This window comes from Aulonocara stuartgranti (genome assembly GCF_965226115.1).
Source record: "Aulonocara stuartgranti genome assembly, chromosome: 22".
NCBI classification, from domain to species: Eukaryota; Metazoa; Chordata; class Actinopteri; order Cichliformes; family Cichlidae; genus Aulonocara; species Aulonocara stuartgranti.
Genome location: NC_138957.1, coordinates 5569677 through 5591148, shown reverse-complemented (window position 1 = coordinate 5591148; position 21472 = coordinate 5569677). Strand labels below are relative to the sequence as shown.

Below are 21472 nucleotides of genomic sequence, written 5' to 3'. Positions count from 1 at the left end.
GGTGTGATCGCCCTGTTTTGTCGTCAGTATGACATCATTAAGGATAACGAGCCCAACAACAACAAGGACAAAGCCAAGAACTCCTCAGAGTGCAGTACCCCAGAGCACCCGCAGGGGGGGTTACTGCGAAGCAATGTCTAAGATCAGCCCTGCGTCACCTTCTGCAATAACCAACTCCTTAAACCTCAGGACAGGTGAGAGACTAGAATTTTTTTTTACTATTATCTGCAAACGATCCCATCGTACGTCATACCTCAGGGATAGCTCAGTAGGTAGAGTGGTGGCCCCATGATCGGAAGGTCGGGGGTTCAACTCCACTGAATGGCTACCCCGAGGTACCCCTGAGCAAGGTACCGTCCCTACACACTGCTCCCCGGGCGCTGCATTGGTGGCTGCCCACTGCTTCACTGGGTGAATGGGTTAAATGCAGAAGAACTATTTCCCTATGGGGACTAACACATACACACATTATATTATTATATATATTATTACATACCTCAGAAATACCCGTCTTATTGTGTTTTTATGATGCATTTATGTCTTTTTGAGGCAGCAACCTTAATTAAGTTACGATATCAATGTTTTCTCTTTGACTGACCATTTATTGATCCCCTTTGCTGATGTGTCATTGTATCATTGTGTTTTATTTTGGTTGTGGGCGTAGATGGTATGTAAAGATGGATGTAGTCACTGCAGCAGGTAGATCCTGACTGAGTTATCAGGAAGCTGATATTAGCGAACGGTCAATCAGTTGAAACAAACCTTTGGAACAACAAACCTAAAGAGACACTTAAAATCACCTTTACCCAGATGAACATGGATCGTTTTCAATGAGCAAACAGAGAAAATGTGAAAGCTAAAGCTAAGCTATTCAAAATTTGCTAGCCACAAGCTATCAGCCTCAGTATGAGCAAAGAATAAGATAGAGTGGTTTATAAACATACTGGAAAATGTAACCTTACATTTTTTTTAGTTATATGAATCTGTTGCAGCTGCTTGCTTTGGTAAGGTAAAACATATCAGATGAAGGCAGATGTGCAGCAACTCATTTTCAGCTAATAATTCCAATAGCAGAGCACTTTGTCTTCAGGTCTTTGGTAAGAGAAGGTCCAGTAAAAAATGTAATAATTTATTCTTTTTGCATCAGAGAAAAGTTCATTTTAAAAAAAAATCGGAAAAGTAGAAACAGCCTTTGATCATTTTATGAGTGATGTTGCATAGCTTGTCCGCTAAAGGGAGCTCTGCAACTTCCCTGTCGGCTGTTTGGAAAGCCACAAACAACAACCAACTAACCTGATCAGAGTCAAGAACGACGTAAATTAGTAAAAATAGAACAACGCATTATAATTTTTTAAAAAGTTGTTTATGTTTTATGTGTCTGAAAGGAAAAAAATAGCCAATATATAATAATATTGGGCTTTTAAAATCACCAAATATTGGTGTTGTTATCGGTCTTGCAAATCCCATATCCTTCAGGCTCTAGTGACATCAATCACCAATGTTGGGCAAGTTACTTTGAAAAAGTAATTAATTATAGTTACTAGTTACTTCTTCAAAAAAGTAACTGAGTTAGTAACTGAGTTGCACGATTCTAAAAGTAATCAATTACTTGAAAAGTAACTAATGCGTTACTTTAGAAAAAAATGTAACCCTCTGGGGTGCAGGGTGTAATTGGCCATTTTTAACTACTTTTGATTTTCCCTCCACATTTCACCTTTAAAAACTATTTACTTTGCCTTGCTTGGCATCATTCTTTTCAGCACAACCTCACGTGTCTGAATTTACAGTCATGTTTTCATTTTGACATACTGTATTAACACAATTGTTCTAAAATCAGACAAAAAAAACATAAAATCCGAGTAGAAAAAGTTATATGTTCTATCGTAACAACAACAAACATGTTTATTGAATCATATTTCATAACTTCCATCCATCCATCCATCCTCATCCTCTGCATTACTGCAGCTGCAGCCCTGATCCGTCTGTCGATCTCCGGCTCCCTTCTCCCATCACTCGCGAACAAGACCCCGAGATACTTGAACTCCTCCACTTGGGGCAGAAACTCATCCCCGACCCGGAGTGGGCACTCCACCCTTTCATAACTTTAAATGCAAATATAAATTGTCAATTTTAAAAATCATGTGGAGAAGTTTTGCAAACAACAAAGTTATTTGCAGCTATTTACCTTTTACCCCTTCTTTAAATAACCATTTCAAACTATTTACATAACAATCAGCTGTTCTGCATTAAATAAGATGCCACACAAATTATTTGTGCCACTCCAAAAAACTCATTTTCTCTGTCCCCTATAAAGGAGAACATCACAGCCTGATACTTGCAGGCCTGACAGCAGCAGGTGTATCACGCCTCTTGTTTTCATTCAGCAGTCGCGTCATTGTTGTGACACACAACGCAAAACTATCCACAACACTACACACTAACTACACAAGACAACACATTAACTACACACTACAAAAACGCTAAACGTTACAAATCTCTTTTTCTGCTTTCTATCTCTCTCTCTCTCTCTCTCTCTCACTCCTAAAACTTCCACCTCTTCCTAAACAACCAAATGTCATGTTACCATATCATCTTTTGATTGGTCAACATGGTGCCAATCAGGAACCATGCCCGTTCCACCAACACGAATGGGCTGTTTTTTGTTTTGTTTTGTTTCTTGTTTTTTTGCTCATAAGCAGAGAGTGCTTGTTAGCACTGTACTTAAACAGTAAATGTGACGAAATTATTGAGGAAAAAACCCTGCGTATATATTGTTTATCATGACTCTGGTTTATCAGCACAATTTAAAAACTGTTTGTTGTTGCTTTGTCTTTAAGTGGTCATGTAATTGGCTTACCACGACTACTTTATTCTTCCTCAGCGAAACAGCAGCACTCATGTGATTGTTTTGCCCCTTTAGCTCCAGGTGTTGTGCCAAAAAGTGATTACCGTCCGCGGGAGCGCGCGCAGCTGCTTAAAGCTGTTGCGCCCAGATTACTTACGTAGACAGCTACTTAAGATGCGGTAAGCTGAACACAGCTTCAGCCGTCTGTTTGTTGGAAAATAGTAACGCGACCGCACCGCATTTTCTTGTTAGTAACGGTAACAGCGTTATAACAATAGAAATAGTAATTAGTTAGATTACTCGTTACTGATAAAATTAATGCTGTTAGTAACACCGTTACTTGTTATTATTCCCATCACTGTCAATCACTAAGAAGCAAGGCTGCTTTATGAAGCCATCGACACGCTTTTGCTGTGGTCTGACTGAGAGACAAGGCCATACTGGACTTTTATCAGTTGGCGACTTGTCAGTAAAAAACACAGGCTTACTCTAAACTCATACCCTGCTTTTTTAGTGGTTATGGGGACAGTTATTTAAAAAAAACAAGATCGTGCTCTATTCAGCAAAATCCAAAACTAGTGATTAAGACCATAAACTCATTAACTAATTGGTGACTTGGGTCATATTGCAAGCGAGCAAAAAGCAAATTTTGAGTGCAATTATCCACACAAGAAAGTACATTTTGAAAATGGCACAAAACAAACATCATCCAGACTAATCTTCAGCCTTTTGGTGTTTAAGTAAAATGACTCTGTTTCTTTCAGATCCTGAAACCAACGGAAAGCCATTCTCAGAAAATATACTCAAGAACAGATAATCCATTACAGAAACTCTTCTTGACACAATGGAGAGCTCTGCAGCTACAACAGGCACAAATGTGAACTTGCAAAATGAAAAGCTGCAAAACAGTGAAAGAGGAAACACCAGATGATAAAACTCCTTTCACTTTTGTAGCAACCCAAAAATGGATCGCGGCTGATGCAGACACGAGATATTAAATGGCTGTCGGTCAAGCTCTTCTTGACGAGAACTGCTTAACCCGTATGTTCCAGTTACTCCACATCGGTGGCATCCAATCCCAGGAGTGGATCATTAAACATGAATGTCAGCTTCAGGTTTGTATCATCGGTCAGAGATGGCAGAAGTGCAGACTGCCACACACGAATAGCTGGTCCAGGAACCAGTCGGCACACAACAAAACAAGCTAAAGACTTTCTCTTTTTCTATGTCTGTCCATCTGCATCACCTCCTTTCTGTCTTTATAACAGCCCTCTGTGTAGCAGCTCATCTCTCTCCCTGTCTCTCTGTGTCAATGTCTCAATGATAAGCACATTGCTGTTTGGTGCTTCTCCTGTCGTGATTGTTTTAGCCCTTACAATCCCAGTCCTGATTATGGAATGATTATATTGTTGGGTCGGAAGTATTAAAAAACGCACAGTTATTTGTTTTTAAGGTTAGATTTAGGAGTTTTCCTTCTCGCTTAAAGGGACTCTTAAGTCCAGCTTGTTAATTTGGGGATAAAAGATCAGGACAACGTGAAAAACCATGCATGTGCACAGTTGCAGCCAATTTGTTACCACTTTGATTGACTGACGATGACTGAAAACCTGGATAGTGATATAATCTATGTGCTACTAAGTGTATTTTTCAGTTGTTACAATAACTAAAAATACAACTTAAACATGTGTCATTATCTTTAATACTCTTGACAGTTGAACAGTTCAAATTCATATTCATGTCTAATGTAACAACCAAACTAATCAGTTTTATGTGGCCCAACGACGGAAGGATTAAGTTTTTGTATTGATCCGATACCAATTAATACATAACAGGTATTACCAATACTAATACTGCTACTCTTGACCTATGAAGGCAGCTTATGTAGGGCAGAGCAGTGTGTCAGGATTTATGAGATGAATCGTTAATTTGCAAATTTTAAACACTAAATCATCATAATTTTTACTTTCCGTAATAATTAGTTAACACAACGAAACACAACCTTCAGCTTTTCATGTATTTTCAAAATGAATTTTTTGGAGATCTGGAGTGTAAATGTGCCTGTCTCTAAAGCACCGTGGGTCAACTTCTGCTGTTAAAATGGGCTATAGGATATGAATAAAATAGACATGACAGTCAACACAAAAAAGGGAAGACACTTTTCATAGTGTGTGTTTAAAGTATTTTTTTTTATTTCCCAAAAAAGTTATTGGGCTCCATATTGAACTTAGATGACGGAATCAAAGTATTGATCGTATCACACTAGTATAAGTGGGTGGATCCAACCGCCTCGACTCAAGATTCCAGCAGGGTATTTTATGCAGGAAGGAGTTAATTAACATGTAAAAAAAAATCATTAAAAAAAGACCAAAATCAACAATCAATTAGTCCTGCTACAAAGTATGTCTAACCATAGCCTTTTATAATTAGCTTTGGGGAGGGTGTGGCTCAGGAGGTAGAGCGGGTCATCTACCAATCAGAAGGTTGGTGGTTTATTCCTGTGTCTGTGTGTTGAAGTAACATTGGGCAATATGCATCCATCGTGTGCGTGAATGTTAGATGAAGGCACTTGTCTAAGACTTGTCTAACAAGATCTAGAAAAAAGAGTCACTGGGTGAATGAGGCTTGCGGTTACAACCGATGTCAGAGTTAAAAGAGCGCTATTTAATAGCAGTCGCCAACCTTTTTTGCGTAGGGTATGAATAACCCTATTCATAACACACTGGAAAAGACCCAGGGAAACCGAATTAATGATAAAGACGATAAAAAATATCGATAAAAACTGATAAAAACCCTGAAAACAATCAATTTCACACCTGAGCCTCAACTCTCGTGGCCCATTACGAAACGCCTCACAGACTATTACCAGTCCGTGGCCCAGGGGTTGGGGACCACTGCTATATAAGTACCAGTCCATTTACCACCAGTGTGTACTTAACAGCAGCTGAAAGTAGTCCCCAAAATATATAATCTGCTAATTCCTGATTAGGCAACATTTGTGGGTAAAAAAAATCATAATTGCCCAGATGTTCCATGTTTAAAAACAGAAAGTAGATGTGTTTATGGCAGTTCTAAAGGTTTATGTCTTCAGTCGGAGCAGATGGATGAAAAGTGAGCGCTGCGGGCAGATTAGCGAACAGATTGTTGGTTTTAGTCTTTTCTCGGGATTTGCAGACAAAAACATATATATGTAAAATAAGAAGAAGCTAATTCTCAAAAGCAAAAACAAATGGAGATTATATTTGAAGTCAAGGGAAATCATAATTTGCTACCTAAGCTTTTAAGCAGATGTGGATACAATATTAATAAATGAGAAATCCAGTGTACATTTTCATAGTGTTACTATTCCAAGGGATACAGAAGAAGGAGCGAAACACATCATCTGGCTAAAGATAAAGGCTTCTTTTTATTTTAAAGTTTCCTGTTGAATTATATTGTATTATCTGCACAAATATATTGGACAGCAGCCCCTTTACACCGATGCTCTCTAGTTGAGTTCCCTCAAAAAGTCGACAGAAAAATGCTGCGAAGCTGAACTCAGCAGAGTTGCATCCTTATTAGAGATAATGAGTGAATGTCTGAATGCCTCGCTGGTTGAGATGGCTGCTAAAAAGGAGCACGTATACGCACATATACGATTTAAATACTGCCGCGTGCTGAGAGAGAGCAGGGCTTTGCGTTCTCATCAAAATCAATTCTGACAAGGCCTCGCCCTGCCATCCATTTTTCACCCTCTCCCTACTTTATCGGCCTTTCTTTTTTCTTCCTCTGTCCCCAGCCACCTTTATCCACCTACATTCTCCCCCATTTATGACTTCACCCTCACTTTCAATCCCTCTGTCACAATACTCTTTTCCTCATATATCACATCACCCTTCCTTGTTTCTACCCTTCACCAGTCTCGTCCTCGCTCTTCTTTCCTCTCCCCTGATTCTCATTATATCCACTTTCAGGCTCCCGTTAGCTGCCTTCTCCCTCTTGGCATCAGCTCTGCTCTCTCTCATTCATTCGGCGCCGGCCCACTGCCTATCCCTCGCTTGCTCTTCTGCCCATTTATCACCTTTTTGTCTCAGACTGGCTGAGATGGACACTTTACCTGGTAAACAAGTGAAAAAAAAATAGACTAAAGGGAGGAAGAAAATGAGAGATTCAGTGAAGGAGAACTCTTGAGGAAAGGGAAAAATAAGATAAGTAGAGGAATTTTTCACTGATAAGCACATTTAAGTATAGCTTAAGAAGCACTTTTTACACAGTTTGGGGCTTTTCTAAAACAAACAAACAAAAAAATGTATTTACTCTAATAACTGTTAGCATGTCTGGTTAACTAGCTAACTAGACAGTCCTATTCTAAACCAGCATTGTGTTTATGCAGCATTTCTGACATTGTGGATGCTAGCATTTCATAGTTGCTAATTAGCTAGCCTGCACTCTTTATTGGATTTGAGTGAACAGCACCAGTCGCTAAACGTACCAAGCACATTGGTTAGTCTTTATCCTTAAAGCCTTTTTGTCTTTTGATGTGAGAATGGTTTGAATGTAATAGTAAGGCCTTTAATATTTCTTTATTAATACTATATAACTTCTAGTATATACCAGACCAGTCCTCTGAAAACCACAAGTCTTTAGGCATGAAAACAGTATAGGCATATAGCCAGTGTTGCCAACTCCTCAGTAAGGAAAATTGCTACTGGTGGTCCTAAAAGTTGCTAGAAGTCGCTAAATGACATCATCGCCTAATTGCATAATTGGTCATGCTCATGTAATTGTAACTGAGCCATAGGAGAGAGAAATAACATCGTGGAAGAGACATAAAATTAGTAAAAAAAAAAACAAAAAAAACATCCTAAATACATTTAGAATATATTTAGAACTACAAATTAAATTTCTTTTAGCAATTATTGTTTTTTTAATGTCCCAAATCCAACCCTCCTCCTTTATCCAGGCTTGGGACCAGTCAAAAGTGACTCTGGCAGAGTTACTTCTTTTGTGTGTGTGTTTTTAAGTAGTTTTGTGATCCACAAAAAGTAACAGTTAAAGAAGAACTGACTGCATTACAGTCATGGCGAGAGCAGCGGCTTCGCTCATGTGTGATTCATTTGCAGTTTGGACGTGTAGGGGTGAACATGTCCTGCTCTGACAGCAGATGGGGGTGACTCCTGTATGAGGACTACCTGCTGCCAAAGGCACGGTGCCCACGGCAGCACCCACTGCTTGTTGAGAGTAAGATCGATACGTGCTTTCACGTCAAAAAATCGTCATTAGTCTTCCTAATAACGCCAGCAAAAGTCGCCAGATTTGTTGCTAGTTGCTTTTTAGAAAAAATGTCGCTAATGGGGTCTGAAAACTCACTAAATATAGCGACAAAGTCACTAAGTTGGTAATACTATAGCCTTCAAGGCAAGGTTTTAATTGGAGCTAACTTTAGCTTCATTAGCTTGATAGCTATAGCAAATGTTGTATGCTAGCATTCGCTGTTTTTCAGGAGCCAAACTCAGCAGCCACTGGTTAGAATCCAGTGAACTGGTCACTCTTGAATGAGAAACCGTTGTCATCTAAATTTGCAGAATGGTTCAAAATAATTAACAATAATATCAAATGGTTGTACAGGGAAGACAAGTGTAGCTCAACAGAGGAAAGGTTTATTGAATGCACATTGGAAAGGTGTTCCAAATGAAAGAAGGAAAAATCCACAAAAGTAATTTAACAGCAGCTATAAAATCTCGTCTTTGCTGATCTTTGGTGTTTAATTTATATGCCTGTGATACTGAGGCATTAGGCTTTACACTTTTGATCACAGAAAGCATTGAAACATTGGTTACTCTTTAATGTGGGATGAAGATAAAAAAAATCAACAAATTCGTTCACATATCAGTTTCTTAAACTATATTGATGTAAAACAAGCGTGTCTACAGAGCAGAGGGATTTAAGAAATTACTTCGAATGAATAATAATTTAGTAGAGTATAGGGACAAACTGTCTGACATTAAAGAAACGAAATTAAGTGGTACAAAGGCAAACATTCAAAGAGAAGACTGGTGATTTTGGGGAGCATATGATACTTGAGGCGATGACAGAAGTAGGGCACCATGACCAGCACTGTAGAGCACAGCAGAATTAAAGAACAAGCATGTCAAACAAAATAGACTCCAGGGAAGTGAATGTCAGGCTTTTTCAAAGAGCAGTGTAGCTGGTCTTTTAGAAACTTGTGTTAGACTTGCTGTTGTTGCTCTGTCTGCACATGTGGACAAAGAGGAAAGCAGAGAAAGGTTTCAGTCAGCAAATCTGGAAGTATTTTTAAAAAGCCCTCTTGTTTCCCATTTGACATCTTTTTTAAAAGGTCTGCTAAAACTGCAAAAAAGAGGACAGGAAGGATATTCCTGACCATGCTTGTAGACCTCTCTATTATTCTAATATTTTCTCTAAGACATTCTGTGGAAAGATTGATTCTGCTGAAGTAAAACATTGTTTGTCCGTGTACATGCCGTCATGTGAACGGAGGAATCTGCGCTTTGTGTTAACATCTTTCGCAGAAGTTATTTACCTGCTCTTTAATTGTTTCTTGTTTAAACTGATTGGTGGTAATCAAAATGATTTTGTGAGCGTTTAGCTGAGATTCTGATGTCATACATGTCTATATCTAAATGACAGACCTAGTGGCACAGCCTGTGAAACCCTCTGACCCTGGTATCAGGGGCACTAGGGTTCAACGGGTTAAGCTAAACTAATGATTGGTTTTAGAACTGAAGAAGTCCAGTCACCTTGTTTTCAAGATCCCAAGACAGTGTTGGGCCATATTCCAGTCAGCACACTGCTTTCTATGTTGAACAAACCAGGCTAACGCAGGTGAATCCTCTCTAAAGTCATCAATAATTAAGTTGGTGCCCACTTGATGTGCTTTTCATTTGATTCACCCTCTCCTAAGCAAGGCAGTATGTGCACCGAGATAAGATCAGGCTTTGTAAAAACCAGCTGGTGCAGTCAGCCCCAGATCACTGCACATATCCCCAATTTTACTCGAAAACTAGTGCTACAGCTCTGGTAGAAGTAATTAAGTACCAGTGAGGTTTGTAGGCGAGCTTAAACATGAGAGCATCATCTTGTCTACAGACTAGACCCCAAGGAAACATAGAGTATAAAATGTGGACATACTGTAATGTCACGCATTGATTTGCAAAGTCCCTTCTTCTACTGAGCATTTTCATTGCAGTCTTGGTGTTTTGAAACCAGCTATGGTGAGAAAGAAGCAGGTCTGACTGTGAAACTGCATGCTCATTGGCCAGCTTATTGTTGACAAGTTATTAGCCAATGAACATACTCTGAAACAAGATTTATAAAAATGACCTTGTTTTTGTTCATTATGGCCCAAAATGAGTAACCACAAGCACAGCAGAGAACATGTCCAGAGGTCAAGCTCGATGGGACCAGGAGTCTTTTTTGGTGTCCCCCCCCCGATGGCCATTAAACAAAGCAAATATTTAAGGCATGTCGTATTGGCTTTACTTTTCAGACCTGGGAAGCTACGCCCATCTTTTATACTGTTTGACAAAATAGCAAAACTGACAAAAACTATTATAATGCAAATTAAACAAATCTAAATCTGCTCTTCTTTTTAACATCGCTTTTTTATTTCACTTGTAATACGTTCCTCTTTGTGATCATTGAGAAAAAAACTGAAACTTTTAACAATACTTGATTTTAACATTAGATTAATTTGACATAATGACATTTTTTTATTCCATTTACGAGCAGCTATTACTGCAAATGAAACCATAAATGTCCAAAAATATGATGAAATCCTTCTTTTATTTTGAATGCACAGATCCAAATTGATATTAGTTTTGACTCATGAAGAAATAAAGAATTAAGCTATTTGAAAGTACTGACTGTTTGATATTCATGTCACGTACGTGACGTGGGAACTTTCCCCTAATCAGGGTGCACAGGGGTAAACACTAAATGTAATCTGAGTGTGATAAAAGTACAAATATACTTAGTGACTGTGCAGATACCGAAGCTGAAGTGGTCATTTTCATAGCGGTCGAATCCAAGCACACATAGAAGCACACTCACTCATCCACCACGTCTATTCTCCAACTGGCTGCAGTCCAAACTGACACATGGGGAGAGAAGCAGCAGAAGGTAGGCCTGTCCCAAACAGCTCAGTCTCTGTCTATCTGAGGCTGCAGGAAGCCACTGAACAGCTGCTCAAGGTGAACGTCCAATGAGGCATGTGCAAATATGAAGCTCGAGACTGGGAGAGAGACCTAAAGACAGAGACCGAGTGAGGCACACACACAGAGGGGAGGATGAGTCAGAGAATCAGAGGGAATAGGCTCATGAGTGACAGACGCAGAGGGGCAGGAAAGATCATTATACCCGATAGGGTTCGCTGAATCGAACCTCCGATTTCAGTCACGGCGACATGTTTGAATCTTAACAGGGGTGTCTTTTGTTTGCAGCGTGACAAGAGTCTCAATTTGGATTTGAATGTGTCATCATGGACAGAAACTGCTCTAGCGAAATTGTAAAAAAACAAAAAAACAATTGCACCACAGAAAATCTGACAACTTATCACATTGGCCAAACAGCATCCGATCCACTCACCAGTTCTTTTTGTGTCCATAGGTGTCCTGAAAGCAGCTATACTTGCAGCAGAGGACTTTTAAGTGCTCATTCACACTCGCAGCCTCCCTCCTTTGTACGTCATAAACCCAGATATAACTATGTAATTTAAATCATTGTGACATGATGAATATCTGTGAGCTTCTCAGTAACCCCGGCCTTAAATCCAACTCCTGTTCATCTTCAACCCGAAGCCTATGGCTAAAAAAGAGCCAATTCCCACTTGTTTGCCTGTACTGTAGACTGGATGACTGAATACTGAGAACCTTGAATAAGGCCCTACATAGTGTAGAGAAGAATAGGGCCGTTTACTTATGGCATATATTGTTCATTATGTCAAAGCAAATAACCAAGAAGCATGGATTTACAGCAGAATAATGTGAGTCTGTGTTTTATGTACACCATGTCTGTTGAACTATTTTGATGTTAATGGGATAAAACCTGTTCATGAGGGCTAGCATGACTCTGCTATTGTTCACACCCATGGTATATATATATATATATATAAATATACTATTTCTATGAAAATATAAATGTCTAATTATGTATCAACACGGAAAAGAAATAAAATATTTTCAAAGCACCATGTATGTGTCATCTTGTTTGCTGCACTCGCTGTACATCTGTAATAATTATACGTTTATACAAAATGGTAACTATTTACAGCTTTTGATTCATTCACTTGATCAGTTCACTTTTATTTATTTTATTTATCACTGTATATACCTCCAGTCCAAAATAACAATCATCTTGAGACCCTTTAATATTGTAGGGCCTTTACCTTACAGTATAGAGTTCTTGGTGAAAGTGGGGAGAAAGAACTCCATTTAGACAGGAAGACATTTTGACAGAACCAGTGCAGTAGTGGAATATGGATATTTGGGAAGTAAAAGAAATGAAACAAGCATCCCACTGGTCATGTAGCTATTTTTGAGTGCCCTTATTTTATTCTTGGATCTACTACAGTAGCTTAGCATGAATCACACAGTTTAAAATAATCCTTATTGACCTGGGACTAGGCCTTAGCCCAACCTCTGTCCGAAACAAAGCATTTTAGTAACAGTACTTTCTCCCAGGCCAACTTTCTTGTGACTGGCTGCTCTTCCAAACAAAAGGTTTAAAGAGCAGGTGGGTGGGGCTTCTGTGCTCACAGTCAGACTTGGTTGTTTTGGATTCCATGGAAACCATGCATTCCATGACACAAATTAAGGAAAACTATTAAAGTTTTATACACACACACACACACACACACACACACACACACATATATATATATGTGTGTGTATATATACATATATATCATTTTTAGCATTTTGAGACGTCAAAATTCTGATGCAATTCAGTTTAAAAAGGGCACTCTATTCAGTAAGAAGCCCTGCCGCTTTTACTTGCTTGTATTCATGCTGTGAAGAAGAAAAAGGTATTGAACCAAGCCTAACACTAGCCATCACCAGCACTAGAAAAGTGGAGCCATCAATACCGAGACATCATGGATTCTAAGCTGCTGCCACTTTTCGCAGTAAGGCTGAAAAGCAGAATATGACATAGTTAAGAAATAATTTTCTGGATTTAACATATTTAAATTTAAACAAGCTTCATTTTTTTTGCCTCCGAAGTTCAAAGCTTGTTTCCTCCTCTGTGAGAGAAGAAGCTGTTGGATGCACTGTGATTTATTTTGTGACTAAGTTGAAAAGTAGATGTGACAGTCTTCTATCCTGAGCTCCATCCTTGACAGCAGCAGAGTGAAATAATCCCCAGTATCCACTGTGCCTGGCCCCAGGTTTGTACCAAATTAGTCTAAGTTAATCTCATTAAGTGTATAACATAAATTTAAAAAATACGTCAATGCAAAGATGTTGAAATATATTAGTACCCGGCAGTTTTTTCGCACTTGGAGAGGGAAAGACTAACAAATGCTTAAAAAAGGTACTGTTTTGGGGATTTTTTTTTTTTTTTTTTTTTAAACAGTCCATAAATTTAAGCTTTCACCCTTACGGGGCAGCATTTTGCCAGCAATGTAGTGAGATGCATACTGGATTTAACATTTCATACTTCTTTTAGGTTTCCACCCGTTACCTCAAGCCACTTTGCCGGGATCATCGTTGAACTTGAAGTGGCTCATTGCAGCATCTTGTGGTATTACATCAAAGTACAGCCTGGCCCTGTTCAGTTTCAGTTGATTTCTCAGCAACATCATACACAGATTTTTTTCAACAGGTTCTCATCCCAACACATACCGACGCTATGTGACAAATCGTCAGTATGTTACGTGTTCGAAGGCATGAGAGCCATTTATACGTGTAAATGTGTTTTATGTTCTGATTGTGAATAACTTTGGAAAACACCGTCTGATAGGCTTAAGGTTATGGTTAAGGTTGGGGTTAGGGCTGGAATGGACGGCTGGAGCGTGTGTTACTGCCGTGAGTGGCATTCTATTGGATTCAACTGAGAATTCCGAGCATGTTATAAAGACGCCGAAGGGTACCTTTCTCGTTACTATGAGACGCCTCAGGTCGGTATGTTACGTAATGGGAATGAGAATGCTCTGATTTTTTTTTGGGACATAAAGTCAAGGTGATTGTTTCTTCACAATCCTTTGATAGCTTTAGCTATTTTTAAAAGGTTTTAAACTATTTTTAAACTTTTTTTAAAATTAATATGTTTTACTGTTGCAACGCGCGTTGCATCTTCTTATCTGGTGCGCGTCTTTTATTTTGACAGCGAATGCGCACCTGCGGACCACTTATGTGCACCCCTGCATATAACATGTGTCCAATATATTAGGATCAAATTTATTTAGTTTTATAGGGGAGACATATGCTCCTCCTTGAATCGCTACCTTATCGTGGTGGAGGGGTTTGTGTGTCCCAGGGATACCAGGGGCTATGTTGTCTGGGGGGGCTTTTGCCCCCTGGTAGGGTCTCCCATGGCAAATTGGTCCTGGGTGAGGGACCAGACAACGAGCGATTCAGAAGACCCTTATGAAAAGAATATCGAGGGAACAGTTTACCCTGCCCGGGATAGGGTTACTGGGGCCCCGCTCTGGAGCCAGGCCCAGGGAGGGTCTGGTGGCCGGGCCTTAGTCCATGGGGCCCGGCCGGGCACAGCCTGAAGAGGAGACATGGGCCCATCCTCCCGCAGGCCCACCACCCGCAGGAGGCGCCATAGGGGTCGGGTGCATTGTGTGCCGGGTGGCGGCCAGGAGCGGAGGCCCTGGCGGACTGACCCCCAGCTGCCAAGACTGGCAATAGAGACATGGAATGTCACCTCTCTGCTGGGAAAGGAGCCTGAGTTAGTGCGTGAGGTTGAGAGGTACCGGCTAGATATAGTCGGGCTCACTTCTACGCATGGCTTGGGCTCTGGAACCAGTCTCCTGGAGAGGGGCTGGACTCTGTCTCAGTCTGGAGTTGCCCCTGGTGAGAGGCGGCGGGCTGGGGTGGGTATTTTAATATCCCCTCGGCTTGCTGCCGGTACGTTGGGGTTTTTCCCGGTGGATGAGAGGGTTTGTTCCCTGCACCTTAGGGTCGGGGAACGGGTCCTGCGCTTACGCGCCGAGTGGCAGTTCGGAGTACCCAGCCTTCTTAGAGTCCCTGGGGAGGGGGGGGGGGGTGGGGGGGTGCTGGAAGGTGCTCCACCTGGAGACTCTGTTGTCCTGCTGGGAGACTTCAATGCTCACGTGGGTAACGACAGCGAGACCTGGAGGGGCGTGATTGGGAGGAACGGCCTCCCTGATCTGAACCCGAGCGGTGCTTTGTTATTGGACTTCTGTGCTAATCACAGTTTGGCCATAACGAACACCCTGTTCGAACATAAGAGTGTCCATAAGTGCACGTGGCACCAGGACGCTCTAGACCGTAGGTCGATGATCGATTTTGTAATCGTATCACCAGACCTGCGACCATATGTTCTGGACACTCGGGTAAAGAGAGGGGCTGAGCTATCAACTGATCACCACCTGGTGGTGAGTTGGATCAGGTGGCAGGGGAGGACGCTCGACAGACCTGGTGCACCTAAACACGTAGTGAGGGTGTGCTAGGAACGTCTAGCAGAGGCCCCAGTCCGCGAGATCTTTAACGCACACCTCCGGCAGAGCTTCAACAGCATTCCGAGGGAGACTGGGGACATTGAGTCCGAATGGACCATGTTCAGCGTCTCCATTGCCGAAGCTGCTGCATTGAGCTGCGGCCGCTAGGTGGTTGGTGCCTGCCGTGGTGGTAATCCCCGAACCAAATGGTGGACACCAGAGGTGAAGGGAGCCACCAGGCTGAAGAAGGAGTCCTATCGGGCTTGGTTAGCCTGTGGGACTCCGGAGGCAGCCGACAGGTATCGGACAGGCCAAGCGGAATGCGGCTCGGGCAGTGGCTGAAGCAAAAACTCGGGTGTGGGAGGAGTTCGGAGAGGCCATGGAAAAAGACTTTCGGACTGCCTCGAAGAGATTCTGGCAAACCGTCAGGCGTCTCAGGAGGGGAAAGCGGTGCTCTACCTGCACTGTGTAAAGTGCTGGCGGAGCGCTGCTGACGTCGACTGAGAAAATTGTCAGGCGGTGGAAGGAATACTTCAAGGACCTCCTTAATCCCACTGACACGTCTTCCGAGGAGGAAGCAGAGTCTGGGGATGAGGGGAATGACCCGCCAATTTCCGGGGGCGAGGTCACTGAGGCAGTTAAACAACTCCTTGGTGGCAGAGCCCCTGGTGTTGATGAGGTCCGCCCCGAGTTCCTGAAGGCTCTGGACGTTGTAGGGCTGTCCTGGTTGACACGCCTCTGCAATGTTGCGTGGAGATCAGGGGCAGTACCTGTGGACTGGCAGACCGGGGTGGTGGTCCCCATCTTTAAGAAGGGGGACCGGAGGGTGTGTTCCAACTAGAGCAGGGCGATATGGCCAAAAATATTTATCACGATATATATTTGAAAATTTGCGATAACGATATAACTGACGATATAATTGATGCGAGACAAAATACAGCTCCACAACATTACTAGCGCAAAAAGACAACCTTCCATTTATTTTCACTTAATCAAGAAGCTGGTTTTTATGTACATTAAAGCTTTATAAAAATTTAACAGTGCAAATGCAAATTCCTTGCTGAAAGTTTAACCAAAAGGCATTTCCAGTAGAAATGGGCTGACATATCCTGAGCATAACCATGTATAATATCCACTGAAGTTAAAAAGAGGTGCTTTGCAACATTAAACTGCAGTGTGCAGTACGTATTTTTCGGACCATAAGGTGCACAGGATTATAGGGCACATTAAGCGAAACAAAGCAGTCAGATAAATCAAACTTTATTAAACTCATTCTTCTTGCTTCCTTCACTTCTGTACCATTGATTCATTAATGTTGAATTCTCTGGCAGCTGCTCTATTCCCATGTTGTTGCAGTATATTAAAGACTAACCTCGTATTGTGGATGGATTATCTCAGTTGTTCTCCTGACTGAAGCTTGGTCCGTTTACAGCATCCTTCCATGCGATTGCATTTGTCTCTAACCATGAGGAACCTTCACGTTAACTTTTATAAGTGGAAAAGTGTTAGTGTTCGTCCTCCAGCTTCACTGTTTATGTTATGCTAACATAGCTGTGTCGCTAGCGATCACGTAGCACATCATTATATACCAGCTAGCCCAACTTCAGTAACCCTACAAACGTCACTGCTGTTTAGTTTCCTGTCTTCATTTATGTTGGAAGTGATAGCAGAGCTGTACGTTGGATTTTTTTCAGAAATCTCTCAGTCAGAACATGCAATATCATGCTTAGGTAACTAGCGAAACTAGCGAGCTAACTTCCGCTAGCTTCCTGCTAACTTCTAACTAGGGTTGCCAACCGTCCCTTAAAAAACGGAATCGTCCCGTATTTAGAAACAAAAGTACACGTCCCGTATTGAGCTTATAAGGGACGCACTTTGTCCCGTAATACAGTGAGAATCAAAAGTAGTCTATAACTTTTAATGGAATTAACGCTTTGTTTGAAAACATAATTCCCAGCCCCTCTCCTGCTTTGTGACCAATGAGCTGACAGCACACTTATGACAATTCGAGTATGACAATTCAGATTACCGCTCATCTCATTTTTTCAGTCACGTTATTCAGCTCCTGCTCAAACTGTATGATTGACTCGCAGGGGTTAGAAGTTCATAGGCCACGATGCAGGGTCTCACACTATACCGCCCGATGCTCTGATGCGACCTGAGTGCTCACACTGTGCCTCCATAAAATGAAGGTTATAACAGAAAATCTGTCGCTCGCTCTCTCCCTCTCTGTCTTTCACTCACACAGACACGCACACCACCACCATCAACTTTGCTAAATTGCTAATGAAAAACATTGATCAGGCAGCTGTGATTGAGCAGCAATGTAGATCCAACTATTTTCACGGTTGTTGTGGTCGTGATAATTTTGTGATGCCACATCGAAAAGGCTCGGATGAGCTTTCCAAAGTTCTACAAGTTGTGCCTCCATCGCTTGTGTCCAGATCACACGCTGCACTGCCGTGCTGCGCCGTCTTTTTCACCGACATTTACGTGTTTGCGCGTGAGCAGTGTGAGCGGCTGTGTCACCACAGCCGCTTCTCGTTACCCCACGTATACTAAACGATGCACGATGAAGGCCAAAATCGGGCCGATCACCAAATCGCCCGAAGGACCTCAACAGCTACAGGCCGGTGGCTCTGACATCGCACCTGATGAAGACCCTGGAGCGGTTGGTCCTGGCTCAGCTTCGGCGCCTAACAAGCTCATCACTGGACCCACTTCAGTTTGCCTACCAGCCTGGCATTGGAGCGGATGATGCCGTCATTCACCTCCTACATCGTTCCCTCTCTCACCTGGAGACCGCTGGGAGCACTGTGAGAATCATGTTCTTTGATTTCTCCAGTGCCTTCAACACCATTCTTCCCTCGGTTCTGAAGGACAAGCTGGAGAACTCTGGAGTGGACCATCACCTCACTACCTGGATTTTGGACTACCTCACCGACCGACCACAGTATGTGAGGACTCAGGGCTGTGTGTCGGACAGGGTCGTCTGCAGTACGGGGGCCCCACAGGGAACGGTTCTGGCTCCGTTCCTCTTCACCATCTACACTGCAGACTTCTCCCACAATTCCACCCAGTGCTTCCTGCAGAAGTTCTCTGATGACTCTGCAATAGTCGGCCTCATCACTGATGGGGATGACAAGGAGTACAGAGGACTGACTCAAGACTTTGTGGACTGGTGCCAGCTGAACTACCTCCAGATCAGTGCCAGTAAAACCAAGGAGCTGGTGGTAGACTTCCGCAGGCACAAGCATTCTCCACTGCAACCACTGAACATCCAAGGTATGGACATTGAGGCTGTGGACAGCTACAGGTACCTTGGTGTTCATCTGAACAACAGACTGGACTGGACTCATAACTCAGACGCCCTCTACAGGAAAGGGCAGAGCAGGCTGTACCTGCTGCGGAGACTCAGGTCGTTTGGGGTGGAGGGCCCACTCCTGAAGACCTTCTATGACTCTGTGGTGGCTTCTGCTATCTTTTATGGTGTGGTCTGCTGGGGCGGCAGCATCTCTGCTGGGGACAGGAAGAGACTGAACAGGGTGATCCGAAGGGCCAGCTCTGTTCTAGGATGCCCTCTGGACCCAGTGGAGGTGGTGAGTGACAGGAGAATGGCGGCTAAGCTGTCATCCCTGTTGGACAACATCTCCCACCCCATGCAGCAGACTGTGACAGCACTGAGCAGCTCCTTCAGTGGGAGACTGCGGCACCCACGGTGTGGGACGGAGAGATTTCGCAGGTCTTTCCTCCCCACTGCTGTCAGACTCCACAACAAAGACTTTAACTGAACAAACACACACATCCACACATGTGCAATAACACTAAGTGCAATAATCTTTTCTGGCATCGTTGTATTTTTACTCAGTTGTATATAGCATTCGTATTCTATTTTTATCTTATTGTATATTTTTATTCTATTTTATTCTACTGTATATAGTATATTATTTTATTCTATTCTGTACAGCTGTGTACTGTATTTATTCTTATTGTATTCTAATTTTTGCGTCATAACTTTTGCACTGTCCACTTCCTGCTGTGACAAAACAAATTTCCCACGTGTGGGACTAATAAAGGTTATCTTATCTTATCTTATCTTATCGGTCGCATGACTCAAAAATCGTCTCAAAATGGGCCAAAAATCGCACAGTGTAAGCCCAGCATTAGAGCAGAAATGCTTGTTCCCTTCACAGAAAGAAAAAAAGGCTGCAAAAGTACTGGGAGGAATGGGAAAAGGAAAACACCTGGCTGGAAAAGTGCACGATAACACCTTTAAAGCGCACTGCACTGTGTGCCGGCGCACTTTTTCCATAGGCATGCTTCTAATGGTGGGCACATGAAGAACATGAGGGGCGTGAAAGCTCGGGGAACCCTTAACCAATTTCTTGTCCACCAGGCCACGGCAGAAGCAGATATGGTATGTAAACACTGGTTTGTTTTTTTAAACCCTCTGGTTAAGGTTAATATGGACATGTGCAGTGAATATCAGTGCTATGTGGCCAGAAGTGTGATAATATAATTTATTTTGTGTAGGGCTGCCACAAACGATTATTTTGATAGTCGACTAGTCACCGATTATTTTTGCGATTAGTCGACTAATCAGATCATCATCCATTGGACGTACAGCGTACAGCTTATTGCACCGGCAGCATCTGGTCTTATATAACTATCATTAGCTTACAGCTTGAAGTGTTTGTGCTAACTAAAAATAAAGACAAGATGGTAGTTTATTAATTTTTAATGAAATTTGCTGATTGTTTCGGTGAAGTTTAATAAACTCCTTGCTTTCTAAAATATAACAGGACACCGGAGTATATTCTCCAGCGTCTCACACTTCTGATAATCAGCTGTCTGCTTGACAGTTTTAGCTGTGCAAAAAACTATAACTTTAATCTCAGCCAAACCGATTTACTCAGGAACAAATAAAATACTAAAGAAAGCCAAACAATCTAATTAATCATCTTTAATAACCTCTCTTTCTAGTTCTCCAATTTTAGAGTCCAATTCATTTGTTGTCTGTCTGAATTTATTAAATTTAGGACTGGTGAAGCTTATCATTTGTCCTCTAATATATGCTTTAAATGCTTCCCATTTGGTGGTTGCATTGGTTTGATTTTTATTTATTGAGAAGTAGAGATCAATGTGTTCTCCTATAAATTTTATAAAGTCAGAATCTTATAACCATTTAGGATGTGAGCGCCAGTTAAAAGAGTGTCTGTTCACTTGTACCACATTATAAAATAGCGAGACTGGGGCATGATCTGACAGAACAATACAATTGTAAATACAGTCAGTTACACTAGGTAACAAAGATGAGGAGATAAGAAAAAAATCTATTCGAATGTGGGTTTTAAATGTTGAAGAGTAGCATGAGTATTCCCTTTTGGTAGGATTCTGACTCCTCCCGGGGTCACAGAGATTCAAATCTTTTATATATTGAAGTAGTTTCTTTCTTGTTTGAGAATGTGAGGTATCTGTCCCTGACGAGCGATCAATCTTCGGGTCTAAGGCACAATTAAAGTCACCTGCCAATATTATTTTACCAGGAAGGGTGGCCAATAACAAAAACAAATTCTCAAAAAACAATAAGTTATCATCATTGGGGCCGTAGACATTAACCAAATTTATATTTTCTTTCAAAAAGGTGCCCTGGACCACCAACAATCTACCCGCTCTGTCATAAATAGTGTTATTTACCTGAAAGGGCACTGAGTTATGAATTAACACCATAACCCCTCTAGAATGAGAGGGGAAACAGGACGCTAATACTTTGCCTGGTCATCTCCTTTGTACTTTCACCAAGTCGTTTCTGAGTAGATGGGTCTCCTGGATAAAAACTATTGAGGACTTCAGATGATGATTTACTGTTTTTACTCTAAATGATGTCAGTGAGAGTAGACATCTCTATTTAGTCACTCTGATTTAAAACCTGTTGGTTATGAGGGGCAGCCAATCAGACAAAAATTTTATTGAAAGGGTGTCTA

General features: G+C 41.8%; 1 protein-coding gene across 2 annotated transcripts in view; it reads left to right on the top strand.

Annotated features, from left to right (window-relative positions):
* Positions 1-12754, top strand: part of fndc5b (fibronectin type III domain containing 5b) — a 40735-nt gene extending 27981 nt beyond the window's left edge. Inside the window, exons 5-7 of one of the 2 annotated variants that reach the window (XR_014274256.1) lie at positions 2-194; positions 3610-3960; positions 11468-12754. Coding sequence is in view for 1 of the 2 variants with exons in the window: in XM_082522037.1 (XP_082378163.1) it covers positions 2-141 (140 nt within the window). In the remaining variant the exon portion in view is untranslated. Of the gene's footprint in view, position 1; positions 278-3609; positions 3961-11467 lie in introns of those variants that run through there. The other variant, XM_082522037.1, reaches the window with a different exon arrangement.
* Positions 12755-21472: the final 8718 nt, after the last annotated feature.